The sequence below is a fragment of the Macrosteles quadrilineatus genome, unplaced genomic scaffold, assembly GCF_028750875.1.
Source record: "Macrosteles quadrilineatus isolate MER2022 unplaced genomic scaffold, UCM_ALF_1.0 Scaffold_5__1_contigs__length_97177068, whole genome shotgun sequence".
NCBI classification, from domain to species: domain Eukaryota; kingdom Metazoa; phylum Arthropoda; class Insecta; order Hemiptera; family Cicadellidae; genus Macrosteles; species Macrosteles quadrilineatus.
This window is the reverse complement of record NW_026542598.1, coordinates 45,934,726-45,950,404: the sequence shown is the minus strand read 5'-3', so window position 1 is coordinate 45,950,404 and position 15,679 is coordinate 45,934,726. Positions and strand designations below refer to the sequence as shown.

At 35.5% G+C, this 15,679-nt stretch overlaps 1 protein-coding gene and 1 long non-coding RNA gene across 2 annotated transcripts; both read right to left on the bottom strand.

Moving 5' to 3' along the window:
- Positions 1 to 2,987: 2,987 nt before the first annotated feature.
- Positions 2,988 to 5,080, bottom strand: LOC128995040 (uncharacterized). The gene is made up of 2 exons (XR_008490947.1): positions 4,961 to 5,080; positions 2,988 to 3,466 (listed from the first exon to the last, which is right to left on the bottom strand). It is a non-coding gene; the product is annotated as an uncharacterized LOC128995040 (long non-coding RNA).
- A 513-nt stretch (positions 5,081 to 5,593) lies between these two features.
- LOC128995569 (mitogen-activated protein kinase 15) lies at positions 5,594 to 15,439 on the bottom strand. Its single transcript, XM_054420586.1, has 8 exons — positions 15,100 to 15,439; positions 13,152 to 13,371; positions 12,381 to 12,511; positions 11,100 to 11,275; positions 10,186 to 10,325; positions 9,489 to 9,681; positions 7,729 to 7,887; positions 5,594 to 5,759 (listed from the first exon to the last, which is right to left on the bottom strand). Exons 1-8 carry the CDS (start codon positions 15,172 to 15,174, stop codon positions 5,594 to 5,596), a joined length of 1,260 nt encoding a protein of 419 aa, XP_054276561.1. The 5' UTR covers positions 15,175 to 15,439.
- Positions 15,440 to 15,679: the final 240 nt, after the last annotated feature.

Sequence of the window (15,679 nt, the reverse complement as noted above, 5' to 3'; positions counted from 1 at the left end):
GGACTGGGCAGAAGATTCAGTATAAACTAAAAGTTGTGTCACGGAATTAATTTAGTCGTAATCAGCTATCAATATCCAAAAATTAACAATTCACTGTACACATTTACCCACCCACAACTGTAACACTAAACGATTGTCATCAATGCAGACAATTATGGCCAAATAAAACATTTGAGACTAATTAAATTAAACACTGTATCTTTATTATCCTTTGTTGTTTTGCAATTTTGTACAGTCTATATGAGAAAAAAGTATTTAATTTATTGCAAATTTTATAATTTACCTTTATTGGTAATATTAAGTAAAATACCAGAGGGTTTGGATCGGTCCCTTGAAAAAAAGTAAAAAATGCCACTGGTGTATATAAAACCAGAATAATCTTGTCACCTAAATCTGAGCACAGTTATTTCACATGTGCATGTAGGCCTTCATATTATTTTTGAGTAAATACAACAATAAAAAGTTAAACAAAGATATTTATCTTAATGATCACAATTATTAGTTGAAATATTTGGTATTTAAATTAAAAAATCTATTTGTTTGAAAATATATAGGCCTATATTCATTATAAAAACAAAAAGATAGTAATATATTTTTGATAGATTACCCTGAGATTTTGTTGTAATCCACAAAAGTCAAATCTTGGGACCAGACAACATTGATTAAACATACCAAACGTCTTTGGTAAGTTGCTGCACTATCAACTTACTTGCTTAGGATTTGGCACTGGTGAACTAAAAGCCCAAATGCACTAAACGCCACGAACGATACGAGCGGCCTCTAGCATCGGGTCTAATTACATGTAAATTTGTTGAGGCTAGCCACGATACATCTTCATGAGCGGCAGTAAGCAACGTCGCTCATGGATCCAGGTCCAAACCGATTTTTGCGAAAACGCCGCTCGCCTCTTAGGTGAGTCATGTATCAGTTCAGCCAATAAAGTCAGAGGAGCAGTAGCAAACGTATGAGCCTCCAGCAAAACTCAAGAAAACAGAGGTTAAGGTGAGTGATTCTGAAATTAGATGGTAGTTTTCCCCAAACACTCCTCTCCTCGGTTGTTCGGATGTAATCCCATCGGCTCCGACGCCTCTGGCTTCTAAAAACTAAGTGTTTCTCTAAAAGAGAATTGTCAGATAACAACAATAGTTGTAATACATCTTGTGGGTCATCACAGTTTGCCATCTTTGACTAAACTGATTACGACAGAAGAAATTTGATGAGTGTTACAAAAGTTACGCTTGTATCGTAGCCACCACCGCCACTTACGCGTCGCTTGCAGGTTGCCACTCGTATAGTACCCAAGGCCCTACAGTAGTTCTAAACTTGACTGTCTTCAGCACATGCCTTATATATAACTTTCAGCTGTTTTTATTGAATATAGATAACAGCTGGTCGATGTTGTCACTAGTAAATAATAATACACGGACAAACAAAATGTGACTTGAAGGTTATGCATGCAGCACTCTCCACAATTATTTTTCATCGTGAACATAAAAGTTTTCCTGTACTCTTAGTTCATAGGCTCATTTGTGTTTGGGAATACAACATTTAATCAGATTATTATTTTTTACTTCCAGGGATTGTTCTTTCTTATTGAATTGAGATTAAAACTGAGGATTAAGAAAAAACAAGCTGTCTTCATTGTATGTATAGTTTTAATTTTAAATTTCAGTGACTACTTGAACATAAAATCTACTACAACGAAAACTGGGCATCTCTAGGGTAAAATGTAAAACTATCCTGTATAAACTAAATTAAATTTGTACTCCGTATGAATACGATACTGATGAAAATAATTATTTTGTTGATAATCTAGCCTAGATTACGAGGTAGACAATTTACCAATTGTAATACACTTAAAATAACTAGTTGAATCATAGACTGAATAACTATAATGTAACCTAATGAATAAGTACTTTAAGTAGTAAATATCTAATATATAAAGTTTACCATGTTTGTTCAAAGAATAACCTCATACAGAAGTTAATATTTGGTTCTGCTATACAAAGAAACGTGCTTAATTGAAATGCAAATAAAGTATACTCCCTCTTATCCGGACACCTTTTAACCGGACATCGGTTTAACCGGACTACACTTAACGGAAACTACATCTCTTAAACCGGACAATTTTTATCAGCACATCGTTTTAACCGGACTAGATCGGCAGGAAGTGGGCGATACTGCAACCATTGTTCTCTTGGGAAAGATTTGAGACCAGTGATCACGTGTCTAAATACAATGCTCTCCTAAATTTAAGTCAAATACTGTATACAGTATGCATTTAAACGGGTGATGTCGGTTTAACCAGAAAACCCGTTATCTAGACGGGCCTCGGTCCCGAGGAGTCCGGATAAGAGGGAGTTTACTGTAGTAAACAAACACTTTTTAAAAAATAGCTTGGTTCACTTTTACAGTTTTAAATATATAAAAAATTGTCATATCTATGTTTATTTGAAAGACCATCAAAAATGAAAGTCAGAAATAATTAAAACAAAAACTAGAAAAATTGATCATGAATAATCCCTGAATGTATTTTGTGTAGCACCAAAAATTTAACATAAAATAACTAATTTTCGTTATAGTGGTTGTCAATTTTCTATCAGAACTACTGTATCCAAAAATTCTACACCTACAACATATTACCTTTATTTAATAAAGTATTGAACATTATAGAATTTTAAAAGTTGTACTTTATTCTGACCGTTCAATCATTGAGGTGAAGGAATTATAGTAACGTGTATTAACAAATCTAAAAAAAAAACACACTAAATGTCCTTATTTTTAGTCATTTAACTCTCTGAATCTTAAATTGTTCAATGCCTGAGAAAAGTGTAGAATCAGCCGTAAAAGTGAATGTATAAAAACCCTTTACTGGGATAGATGAGCTATAAAATATCAGAGAGTTTCCAAACTTACTCCTAGGGACTAGATGTGATTAGATTGTTCCTAGCTAGAAAAACAAACTACGCAAAAATACTATAAAAATGTCAGGTCCATAAATATTTATTGGTCTTTGTAATGTATAAAGGATTTTTTTTGATTTTTCAATATTTTACATAATCTACACTTTGATTTTCCAACTATAACTATACTAGGTTTTCATCTAATTTTGACGGATAAAAAGTCGATAAAAACCTGAAGGCAATACATCAGACTTTGAACGCTTTGGTCAGCCGGAGTAATGAGCAATTTGTGAAATCACAACTAATTAAAATTACTAAAATCCTATAATAGACCTACTGAAAATCGCTAGAAAATTCCAAAAGTTATCTATTGATAGTGACTACCACTGGACCCTATGACAGATCTGCTGCAGTTCGGTGGCAGTGATGTAGCCGTACTTCTGGTCGTAGCTGGTGTACTGTGAGCTGGCCGGCTCCTTGTGAGAGACCCGTCTCATGTAGCCGCTAAATCCCGGAGTTGGTTTTGGTTTCTGCGAGATCCTCATACCCTTGTTTATTATAACCTGTAAGTTCAACAATTAGTTGTAATTTTATTCACCAAAGTTAGTAGTAATTTTGGTACCAAAACCAATGTGATTGCCATTAGAGTCGAAGATTGATGAATGTATTGGTTTTTTATGCTTAATAAATTTCCTAAATGCCAGGGGCCCATTTCATAATAAACTACAGGGTGGGGCAATGAAAGCGCCCCAATTTATAAACAGTACAAACTCAATAATATTCACCCTATGGATATAAATAGCACACCAAAACACAGCTTATCTTTTGCCATTTTATCTTAACAAAGTCATATTTCAATTTCTTGAGAACAAAACCCAAAAATTGACTTCATTGTCCTACTTGACATTCCTTTTTAGCCACTTGAAACTCCATCAAATACTCCTCCAGCACTTCTTTAGGAATCACTTTAGTTTTTGGACTATCCTTAGCTTCGGTTCTAGCAAATCTGTGGGGTGACTTTGAAAAACCTAGAACGTCAAGTAGCTTATTAGAACAACCCCCCCTCCTCCCAAAAAAATTAGCCAACGTAAAGCTTTCAACAACAAAAGCTTCCTGGCAAATCTCTTCGGACTTTGAGTTACTGGGACTCATATTCTTTTAACATTTGCTGGTGTACAAAGAGTTTTGCGGCACCCACCGATTATTTTTTTTTTTTGTTTAAGCGATTATACTAAATAATTTTACCCAGTTCAACATTGTTTTCCAATCTGGAACAGCACCATGTTGACCAAGGATGGAATACGGTCCAAACAATCTCTGGGTTTTTTCACAAGAACCACTATTTTATAAATAGGTTTCCACATCAAAATCTCTGTGTTAATAGCCTCAGACATAATATTTACTAAAATGGCATAGTTTAATTGATGTTTTAAGCACAGCTGATCATTCATTGTTGCAACAATTAACATGTGACAGGTAAAACAAATTGTAGCGTTCTCATTGCCTCACCCTGTACAAGTTACAACTTGTAACTTGTAATTTCCATTACAAGGAAGACAGCTACATTTTTCGCAATGAATCCACATTTTGTGCACCATGAATAAAGAATGCCTGGTACAGATTCGATGCCAAGATCCCAGTTTCTTTAGTCAGGACCTCTGATTGAAAACCAGGTACAGTAAAGATAGGTATAACACTCAAGTAAGATAATGTGTAAATTGCTACAATTTTTTGCTGTATGGTACCAATTACATTTCTACATTCTGTTTATTTATGGCCGTGTGTTTCCCGTACTGATGGGCAAGAACTCTTCATATGCTCAAAAGATTTAGTTCATGTTAAATTCTTTTTCAAACATCATCCTCTAGGACACCCTGTCACTCGCTATCATTATCTTTCCTTATCGATAAGAGGAAAATCTTCATTTAAAGATTAGTATTGGTTTTACAGTATTTGATTGATTCAGATTTATGGGTTTTGGCTTGATTTGACCAAGAAATCATAGTTTTCACCAATATTATGAAATTTGTTACCAACATAGAGTAAACTCTACTCACCGGCTGGGAGCGTTGCAAAGGAACAGTCTCTTTGATGGTGGTGAGTGTGACAGTGTCATGATGGGACTGATGGCTCCCCTGGTGGCTGTACTGGGAACCAGTAGAACTGCGACGAGCCAATGTTGAGCGCACTGCACATAATAATCTACATAGCCTTTACAGATGACAAACACAGCGGTATATTCCTACCATACAAATTTTACCCTAATAAAACCTCACCTTTTCTTAACAGCTTTGTTAGAACTGGGACATCAATGAAGGAATTTGATAACAACCAAAACATAATTATGCAACTGGTATGTTTGTGAAATTACTGTTTAACTCTAAAAAAACCTCATTATGAACGTAGGTATATCCATTACTTAACAAGCTACTCACACAATGTTTATGGCAACATTATTCTTCTTCAAAAGTGCTATTCTACCACACCGACCTTATCAGCTGTTTTCAAAACATCATTTGACGATCGAAAGTAGTGTTTTGCAGGCCAGGACTGAATCCAGATACTTCCAGGGCTGGGACTAAAAATGTTGTCTTTACAGCGGAAAATGTAAGCTACTGAGTAATCTAAATCGTTGGACTATTTATTGGAGGAAAGTAAACCTCAAAGTTCTAAACTATTTAAGCCAGAACTTACAACGCAAGTTTAAAAAAAAGGTGTTTACCGGGATTGGAAGAAGATGTGGAGGTACGAGGCGGCAAAGCTGCGCTGGACTTTTGTGTTACTACTTCCTGCGTAGGTCTGCGTGTGTGGCGGCTAGTCTGCGCTCGGATAACAGGCTCTGATAGCTTCCGTCCACTGTAAGTAGAATCGTCACTAATGGAATAATCACAGAAATATACCACTGGTTGGTATAAGCTTGTCAGTGTGCCATTGCATAGTGACAATCTAGTAAGTGCATGAGAGTAATTTGTAGGAGAGGTTCCAGTGGCGGAGTTAGGGGGTGGCTGAAGGGGCTGCAGCCCATAGCAGCAGATTGTAGAAGTATGTTTTTTTTTTTTTTAGTTTGAAATTCAAAAATATATTTAGCTTAAAGACAAAAATACACTTCATAGCTAGGAAGGTTGAGGATTGAAAATTAAACATGGAAGTAACTACTTAATCAGACGTACTGTAATGATCAATCCATTCCACATTTAAGGTCCACTAACATCACGCACCAACCAAGCTTCCTGGCGTGATGATTCATTTTCTCGTGAGTTACTGATGCAAGCAATATTAGGCCACAGTGGTTATTATCAACTATGATGTTGCTTGTTGGTGAGGGATTTGCCAAAGATCACGCAATAAGTAGCCCTTAGCTGAACTTCACATCAATTACCTGATAATATCACCATACTCTCGTAGTACTGACAGCGACCCAACATGCTAAACTTGTCAAGTTCATGTGGAAAGTTACTCATCAACATGTCCCAATGAATAGAATAGTTTCTTAGTGCAATCCGTATTTTTAAATTCCATAGGTAATGTAGCTGATTAAACAATGCACAACATTATCATCATGAACAGATGGTTATGATAAGTTAAAGCTGAAATTCTGTTAATCTTAGTAGCTGCACTCTCCTGGTTGTGCTGAAAACCTCCTGCATTCTTGTTTCTCTAGATAACGCTCCTCTTCTTCCAGTGTTTCTTATTTTCCTTACATCGTCTATTACAATTTCTAGCCATTTTTTGTGTTCACATCAAAACTTCCTCTTTCCCTCAATTTTCCTCTCAAGCACTTTTCCTTCATCTAACAGGGTTGCCTCCAGCCATGAAAACCTTGAAAAGCTTGAATTATGCATTAATTATTGTTACCATGAAAAAAGGCATGGATTATGCATGAATTTCTCAAATGGACCATGAATTTTCAATATCAGGAACAATTACTCAACAAGTACCATTACATTTTTCAAATAACAAATATATCATTTTTTTTACAGTTCATAGAAACAAACACCATGAAAATACTGTGTGGAGATGATTATTTAACATGTTCCATGGTCAGAAACAATTGCTTATTTCATTCCAAGTCATTCAAAGATGATGATGTCAGCTAAAACTTCCCGAAGACTGTATATGGTTCGAAAAATCATTAGTAGGCCATCCCCTGCGTATGAAAAAGGAGTATAGGGACTTAAATCACAAAAACAGAAGTTTTAGACCATACACGGAAATGAAACGGGGTGCGCAATAAAAACGGATTTCCGACTGACGCCTGATTTCTTTAGCTTTTTGGATAAAACCAACATATCGTAGTACGTTGTGGAATAAAGATAAACCAGAATGCACATTTTATGACAATTATGTAGGGGGATATAACTGGATGAAACAGGACTTTTTTGGCTGGGTGAGTGGGATTTTTGTTTTATTCCGGTGGAAAGACTGAATTAGACCTAGACTTAATATATTTTACAATTCTTCTCCAATATCTCATATAGAATATGAGCTGGACCAGTTTTGTTTTCAACTTTGTTTTGATGTTTATAAATCACTCTAAAAAAGTTGTATATTAAGTATGAAAGGTTATTAAAAAGTAACACACAAAGAAACTGCCTCTTTAACGTCAGTTTATGAAATCAGCAAAACTCAATTGTGTTGAAATTATATAAACGCATCGACCATGAATTTTTTGTAAACTACCAATGAAAACCATGAATTCTGCATGAATTTTATCATCCCACTGTGGTGGCAACCCTGTCTAACCTTTTCCGTGACCAAACTGAAACTACCATAGATTTTGATCAAGTATATCAATTTGAAACCAAGAATATACAATAGAACTTACTTTTCCCCCTTGTTGGTTGGTTTGCTCAGCTTACGCTCGGCTCTGGAGATTACTTTATACAGTTTGTTGCGGTATTCGTCCACACTCAGTTGAATATCATCTCTAAGCAGCGGAACTATCGAAGTGACAAGGGCCGGCTCAGTGTTAGCATTATGGAACCTGTAACATTCGTAACACTTTAGCTAACTTACACTTAAACAATGCACATAAAAATAAAAACTTAGCAGTTTTCGCTAGTTCATCCTGACTGATTACACACATTTTGGCTCTTAGCCATCGTCAGATCCTCGTATAAGACCTTATCTTGCTTGAAGAGGTGTGTCAAAAGTTCAAAATAAAATGTAGGCCTATCTATTATATTATTAAAGTGATACAACTAAATTTTATGTAAACGGTTAAGGCCATTTACCAAATAAAAATATAGGCATATAGCACATCAAAATGAAGCTTAGAGTGTGTAGATTTGCCGAAAAGTATTGATATGGACGAATTTCCTCAGGGCCCCACAAGCTGATTTACAAAGGGCTGCGCCTGGCATGCTTCCAATGTTTACATGATTTAATTTAATTTAGTTGATGAAACAGCTGGTCAGTACAATGAACTGGTCTTTGTTTATTTACTCGAATAAGATGTTTGTGACGCTTTATGTAGATTGAGGAGGGTTATGTTTGGTTTTAAAGTGAGGTTGTATACGTTTTGTAAAGTATTGCTCAAAGTTTCATTTTTTTATTTATATAGTAATCTACATTTGAAGAAGCTTCAATAAAATTGAAGAAAATGGTAAAACATGTCATTCATAAAGCCTCAATATGAAGCAATAATTGATACTATTGCTACACTAAGTTATGTTGTCATATTCTTAGGGATCTATAACATCAAAAGTAGGGGTTTGAAAGTAAGTAAGTTCAGGCTTTTAAATCAGTTTATATTTTCAAACTATATCATAGAGTTGCTGTATGTATTTTAAAACACACATCAGCACCACTTTAATAGCTCTCTAGGTCACATGTTCTTCCCGTTGCAAAGCACGGGTATAGCAGCTTGTACCTATATAATCATACACGTTATACTGATGTAAAATTATACCTTGAGAATAATTTTAACACCAACATATGATATCTTGTTTGGAAACAGTTATCAAGTTCGACAAAAACATATTGATGTAACTAGGACATTTTTTACAGAATCTTTATACAGCAACAAATCCTCAGTGCCGTAGGTAAACATGTAAAGTAGCTTAGATACTTAATTGCCAGCTTAGCTCAGTCCCTAGAAGCAGGTTACATTGTTGAACCAGGGACATAATGACGTATTAATACACATAAAAGTTACCTAATAACATAAGTATAATGACTTTTCATTTTATTTTATTAAATACTTTGTTAAGTAAAAAGGAATATCAAAGTAGAACAACGTTTTAGCCAACAATAAAGAAAAGCGTATTGACTCACTTGATGCACATATTGAAGTACTGTAATAGAGTAAGATGGTGTCATCTTCTATCTCATGGTGGGTGAGAGTATGGGAAATTTGAATGTCTAAGTTTCCACTTGGGGTTACCGAAATGATGTACCAGGTAATCAAATTCACCAGGCAATTTTCATATCGGTATGGACCCATGGGGATTAACTGTAGGTTTATAAAAGTGCCTTGAATAAATTTAGAATATTCTCTAATGGTAGATTTTAAAATAGAGACTCCATTACATACTTCATCAAAGCAGCAAATTTAACTTTGCTCACTAGGATGTTATCACTAACCTGGAGAGGTAGGGATGTCTTAGCGCCTGTGCGGCTGTCAAACGTCTCGTCGGGTTGAACACTAACAATCTGTGAACAAGGTCAAGTGCGTCCGACGGACATCCGCCCAGCAAAGTCTCCAACGACAGCCGTGGACCTTGCGGTGCCCTCTGCAGCAGTGAACTGCCGTAGCCAGTACATACACTCTCTACGTCTGCCAACATGACAACAATGAAAGTGGAAATGTGCCGTTCATCGGAAGACATGCAAGACAGTAAGTCAGCCAACTGAGAATTGGGGATATCTTGATTATTACAATTACCTATGGGGACACATGGCCATATTTCAACCTGAACATAAGTAAAAGTAAAATATGTCTGTAGAATAAGGTAAGATGGTATGTTTGGCTTTGTTGCTGACTAGGACTAGCTGTTCTTTAGTACATAACAATCTTGGACTGTCTCAGAATCGAACTGGCAACCTTTCAAATACAAGGCTCATACACAATTTTACACTCACCCTATATTTTTGTATTCTGCTTAAAATATACATACCTAAGTGTGAGTCATTGTTAAAAATTAATTCAATCGTCTAATTCACAAAATCCAGATTTTAATGTAATTAATCACAATACGAGTAAACTATTTTGAATATTATGATATAAACTTTCTCACTAACTAAGCCTAATTCATATATTTTGGTATGTATTTTGTTGTACCTTTAGGAGAAGGAGGTTCGATGGTAGCCATGATTTTCTCCACTTGATTAACCGTAGACGAGCCCGGAAACAATGGTTTTCCCAGAATCATCTCAGCCAAGATGCAGCCAATACTCCACATGTCAATTCCTTTGGTGTACCTGTATGATTAAAATAAAATATTCAATTTGACATATTTAAAATTGCTTTTTGAGAAAGATTTAACTTCCCTCCTCTAAAAGATGTGACTTTTTCTAGGAATTCAGGTACACATGGAGTTGTTGTCCTATTACAGAGGGTGTAATTCTCCCCAAGAGTCTAGAGGGAATAAGATACAAAGGAAGCTGCTCAACGAGGATGGTCAAACTACACCAATTAACATAGGTTCTATTAGTTGTGTCCAATGATAGCCTTTGCATTGCTAGGTAAAATTATGATTCGACCACTGGACGAGCTCTAGTTATAATTAATATATATAATTAATTAAATTATGCAGGTTTTGCGTTTGACAACAGAAAGAAGAGTTGGGTCTGTCCATTTCTACGGCTACAACAAATAATGACTAAAATGTATTTTGTCTTGTCAAACAATCCTCAACATGTTAAACGTTTAGATCATTTTCACAGATATTTTACAATAATTCAAAACTCTGTTATCGCCAGGCTCCAAAAGGATATACTGAGGTGTCATCAGAAACAGTTATAACACACAATCATGGTTTACAAGTAACACAAAGAGCCTTAGGTAGTACATCTGGTCTGACAATGACAGAACTTTTTAAACCATAAAATTATATGTTGCAAACAATCTACGATAAGTTCACATACTGAGAATCTTTTGACAAGGTATGTTTTAGCCATTGTTGGTTATACCACGTGGTCCTGGAGCTAAAAATAATTATAAAGATACAACACTTAAACAATAAGAGTAATCACCTTTTAGCAGCTACCAGTATCTCTGGTGCGCGGTACCATCTGGTAGCTACGTAGTCGGTCAGTGAAGGGTCCACGGGGATCTGTCCTGCGTGGCTGCTGAGTTGCAAAACTGACCTCGCCAAGCCAAAGTCAGCTACCTTGCAGTGGCAATGGCTATTCAGCAGGATGTTAGACGGCTAGTGAGGACAAAGCACAACATTGATGAATCCAAGGTAAGTAATTTTGTAAAGATATCCTTAGGCTTAGTTTGGAAGAATTTGAGTTACGGTAAGTATGTTGAGCAGGCTTACCTTAGTGACAAAAATAGTTTTTTTCTTATTTTGCCTCGCCTTCACATTCTAGCACCCTAGGATCCAGCCCGAAACTATTTTACACATTTCCTAAGAGACGAAAATAGGACGACCATTGGGGAGACCAAGATTACGGTGGAAAGATCCTAAGGTGCAGAAGGACATCCAGAAGAAATCAGACGTCATGCAAGATCGAGATGATGGCGAGCAGCTGTCGTCGAGGACAAAAACCTTTTAGGGTTTAGTGGCTGCATGTGTAAGGTAAGCTTCTTAAAATGTAGAGTCTTTTGGTTCTTGTTGTCTTCAGACTCTACTCAACTGAAGTAGGGGCTAATTGTTCTAAAATTCAATGTTCTTGGGTTTATTTGTTCGCAGCATGCTTTGCTACCCTATTTTTGTCACTGAGATAAACATGTTGTTTAATCTTTCCGAACAAAAAATCTTTGAATCTAAGGTCTAAGGTAACATTGTTTAAAACAATTAAATTTCTAAAACAATGTGAAGGACCTTTTACACTATTGCACTTATTTACTGATGTGGCTCTTGGTACTCAAGGTGGTACTTTGCCTTGAAAAAAACACTCCCCCCAGACTTCCCTTCTTCTCAGTTTTCTCAGATCTTTTCTAGAGTATGATCTCGCTACCTCGACTTTGCTTATCTTCTGTCCACAAAATTGTTGGAAGATATTGTTTTGACTGAGGAACTATTTCCTTGGTATGTCTAGCCTCTCTACCTCCTGCTTCTGTCCACTGGCATGAAATCCATATGCATGGTAGATTTTCGGAGTGTAGCTCTGTGTGTCACCGATGGTGTTGTTTTCCTTTGCCAAATATTATCATAAATAAATATGTAAAGTAAGAGTGTTTATTGATTTCATGTACAATTTTATTGTTATATGGTTTTAATACATTTTTGTATTGATATATGTATAAAATCTCTGTGTCACTGATCGTGTTTTAAAATCAAACACAAATATGAAGGGTTAATATACCTTGAGATCCCTGTGAATCACATTGCCAGAATGAATGTACTTGATTGCTTTGAGCAGTTGGTAGACAATGTAGCGACGGTGAATGTCTTTCAGAATGTTCCCCTTCTCAATTATGTTGTGAAGATCAGTCTCTACAAATAAAAACATGGTTGAGACAAGTAGAGTAACAACAAAAACTCTGTATACTAAACTGCAAAACTACAAAAAAATTCCTTGTGTACACACTAGAACATTGTTAGCCAAACTGACAAACGCTTGCAACTACACTTTGGTTAAGCTCAGATTCACACCGAACAGGCTGCAGCGTATTGTACAAAAACAATTTCTTCAGAAGAAAAACTTTTTAGATTAATAATTTGCCGCGATTGGGGGTGATGATAATGGTGTCCTTGTGATTGCAAGAGATGTTCATGATTTTGCTGTGATCCAACTATCGGAAAGTTCCATCCATCAGGCAGGGGCCCCTCTCTCCTAGTTAATTTGGCCTAGGTTCACAAGTGCCCTGGTTCTGGCACTGCAGATTAAGCTGGATCAGTCTCTCTACATATCACTACTTATAGAATGGATCTATATTGGTGGTTTTAAAAGAGAATATTTCAGAAATGTCTCCTTTGTATCTTAGTTGCTGACTAACACCAGTTTTGTTTAGCCACATCAATATTTATATGAGGCACAAAGTTATTAATTTACCTGCTGCTCAATTTTGACTGACTGACAAAGAACTAACCGAGGGATTCTACTGTAGTAGGCCTACCAATCAGTCAAACTTACCCATATACTCAAAGATCAGGTATATATCCTTATTGTTCAAAGCTCTATGAACGTTATGCAGCTTAATGATGTTAGGGTGACTGCTGAACTCCTGCAGGAACATAATCTCCCTGAAAGTCCGTTGAGCATCTGTCGGATTTCTGAACGCATCAAAGATTTTTTTAACAGCAACAGCTTCTTTAGATTTTTTGTCAATTGCTTTCCAAACGATTCCATAAGCCTGAAAAACAGACACTTACATTGCATTACAGTAACTTAGTTGTTAATGGCTAATGAATTTGACAGTTGAATTTTTTTCAATGACAGTATTTTAACCATCAGACAGACATACTTTTAAATGATTCAAATGATTCAAATGATTCAAATGATTTATTTGGCCATTCAGTTCATATACAGGACAATAGGCTACGTCAACAATACAATAAATAATAAATAACATGCCAAGCTTCTTCTAGCATTCTTGACTGACAAAATTAAATTAAAAGCTGAAAAAAAACACATGCAGGATCTCAAAAACATGCAAAGCAATGCATGTTAGAATTTGATGTAAGACTTACAGGTAGCCTATAATTGCTAGAGCGGTTCAGCAAAAATAGAACACCCTTGGGATGGCAAAATAAAAAATGTGCTAACAGTCACTAACTGTCAGTAGCAAGTGCAATCCAAGGCAAGGCGGAAAGTGATGCGGAAAATGGGTCTAGCTCTAACATGAAACCATGTATATTCATGGGTAGAGGTAGCGTATTTTCCTGTTACATCTTTGTTCCTTGCAGTTTGTCTCATGGGAGGAACATTTTCCAAGACTTACAGTTAAGTAATTTTACAATTAAAATTTTGACTTGTTTCAGAGTAAGTTATTTAAATTTGTTTTTTGTCGCTTTAATTCATTTTTTGGGATTAAGTTAAAGTATTTGTTTCAAAACTCTTTTTCAGAGTCTCAATATTTTTTTCAGATTTTATGTTACCTACCTATGTAGCTAAATGTATGAAAAAAAAAATACCGGTACCGTAGGCCTATTTATTTGGGAGTAAATTAGTTGTTTTTAAAATTAAGAGCCACTTGGTAGGTGAAGTAAATTAATACCGTAGTTAATTTAAGAAATGTAAAAAGAGATTTAAATTTAATTTTCATTACAAACTGAAGAGGTTGTGCTGCTTTTCTCCATGTAGGCCTATTAAACTTTAAAGTTTATTTCATTAATTCCATGTTATCGGAATTAATTTTTTTAGATGATTTTTACCTTTAATAATTGAGTACGAGTGAGGGATTTTTGTAATAAAAAAACCAATAAAATTTTTTGTGAAGTTTGTTATAAGACTTAGGAAATCAAAGAGGTTTGAAATGACAGAAACATTTTAAACATCATTCTCAAATTAGGCCTACTGTTTCTTGTCAAATAATAAATTTGAACTATTTCCATTTTTTTCACTTAGCCTATTCTTTATAATTAATATGTTGGGCCTAAATCATGGATATGTCACATTAGTTATGGACAAGGCCTAAAGGCAGCAATATTATTGAAAATGTCTAGATTCAACGAGTCCATTAAAATAGGTAGCCTAGGCTAGGTTGGTGGCCTCTTTTACCTTTCATTTGCCCATCGATGGGCCATAAGGCTTGTGCGTGGAACTTATCCAAGAGGGGTAGGCCGGTGCAGTACAAGGGTAAACTGTACTATCAAAAGTAGTGGGAGGTACCAGGATTCAAGCCCACGACTGACTTGGACCTGAAGGCCGTGGCGCTAAATCAAACTTAAATATTACTTAGGCCTAACTTAACGCACATGTAAAAATTGTAAGTAAATACTGGAATCAATTACACTCAGGAAGAAAAGGTCTATGAGGGATTCAGAATTTCAATGAGGATTTGATTTCTTAATGTAGGCCTACTCATTTCTAAATACCTATATTTACAGATGAAAACGTTAGGCAAAAAGCTCTACCTTACCCCTTTTCCGATTCTTTTCTTGAAGTCATACTTTTGAATTATATGATCGTCTATTTCTTTCAATGAACTGTGCATTATTCAAGCTGTGAAAGATAATTAATTTTAAATATATTTTTCAAAACACTAGACATTACACAACGATTTAGAAATTCTTCTTACAGTAAACACCCTAGGTTGATAATTATACAATTTTCTCAATAAATGCTGTACAAACTTTGCTATTGAGGGAATTCATGCATGGTTAGTCACTGAATTTAATTTTGAACTCCACTTAAAAAAAACACCAAGAATCGAAAGTAGTTAAAATAAAATGTATATAACTAACATAAACAATAAACTTGTTTGGTTAGTTTGTACTTCACATCTACATCTAGTTGCCATGCCAACCAGTAGACATTTAAATCATCTGTCTGTATTGACCAATCACATTGGATGGAAACAGACAATCAGCTGTTTTTTAACCAGCTGACAAAGCCAAAGCCTGAGCTGTAGCTGTAGTGAGTAACTGAGTATAGTGTAGTGAAGTGACTGAGACGAGACAGAGATAGACTGACAGGACAGACTGTATTCAAAATTATTC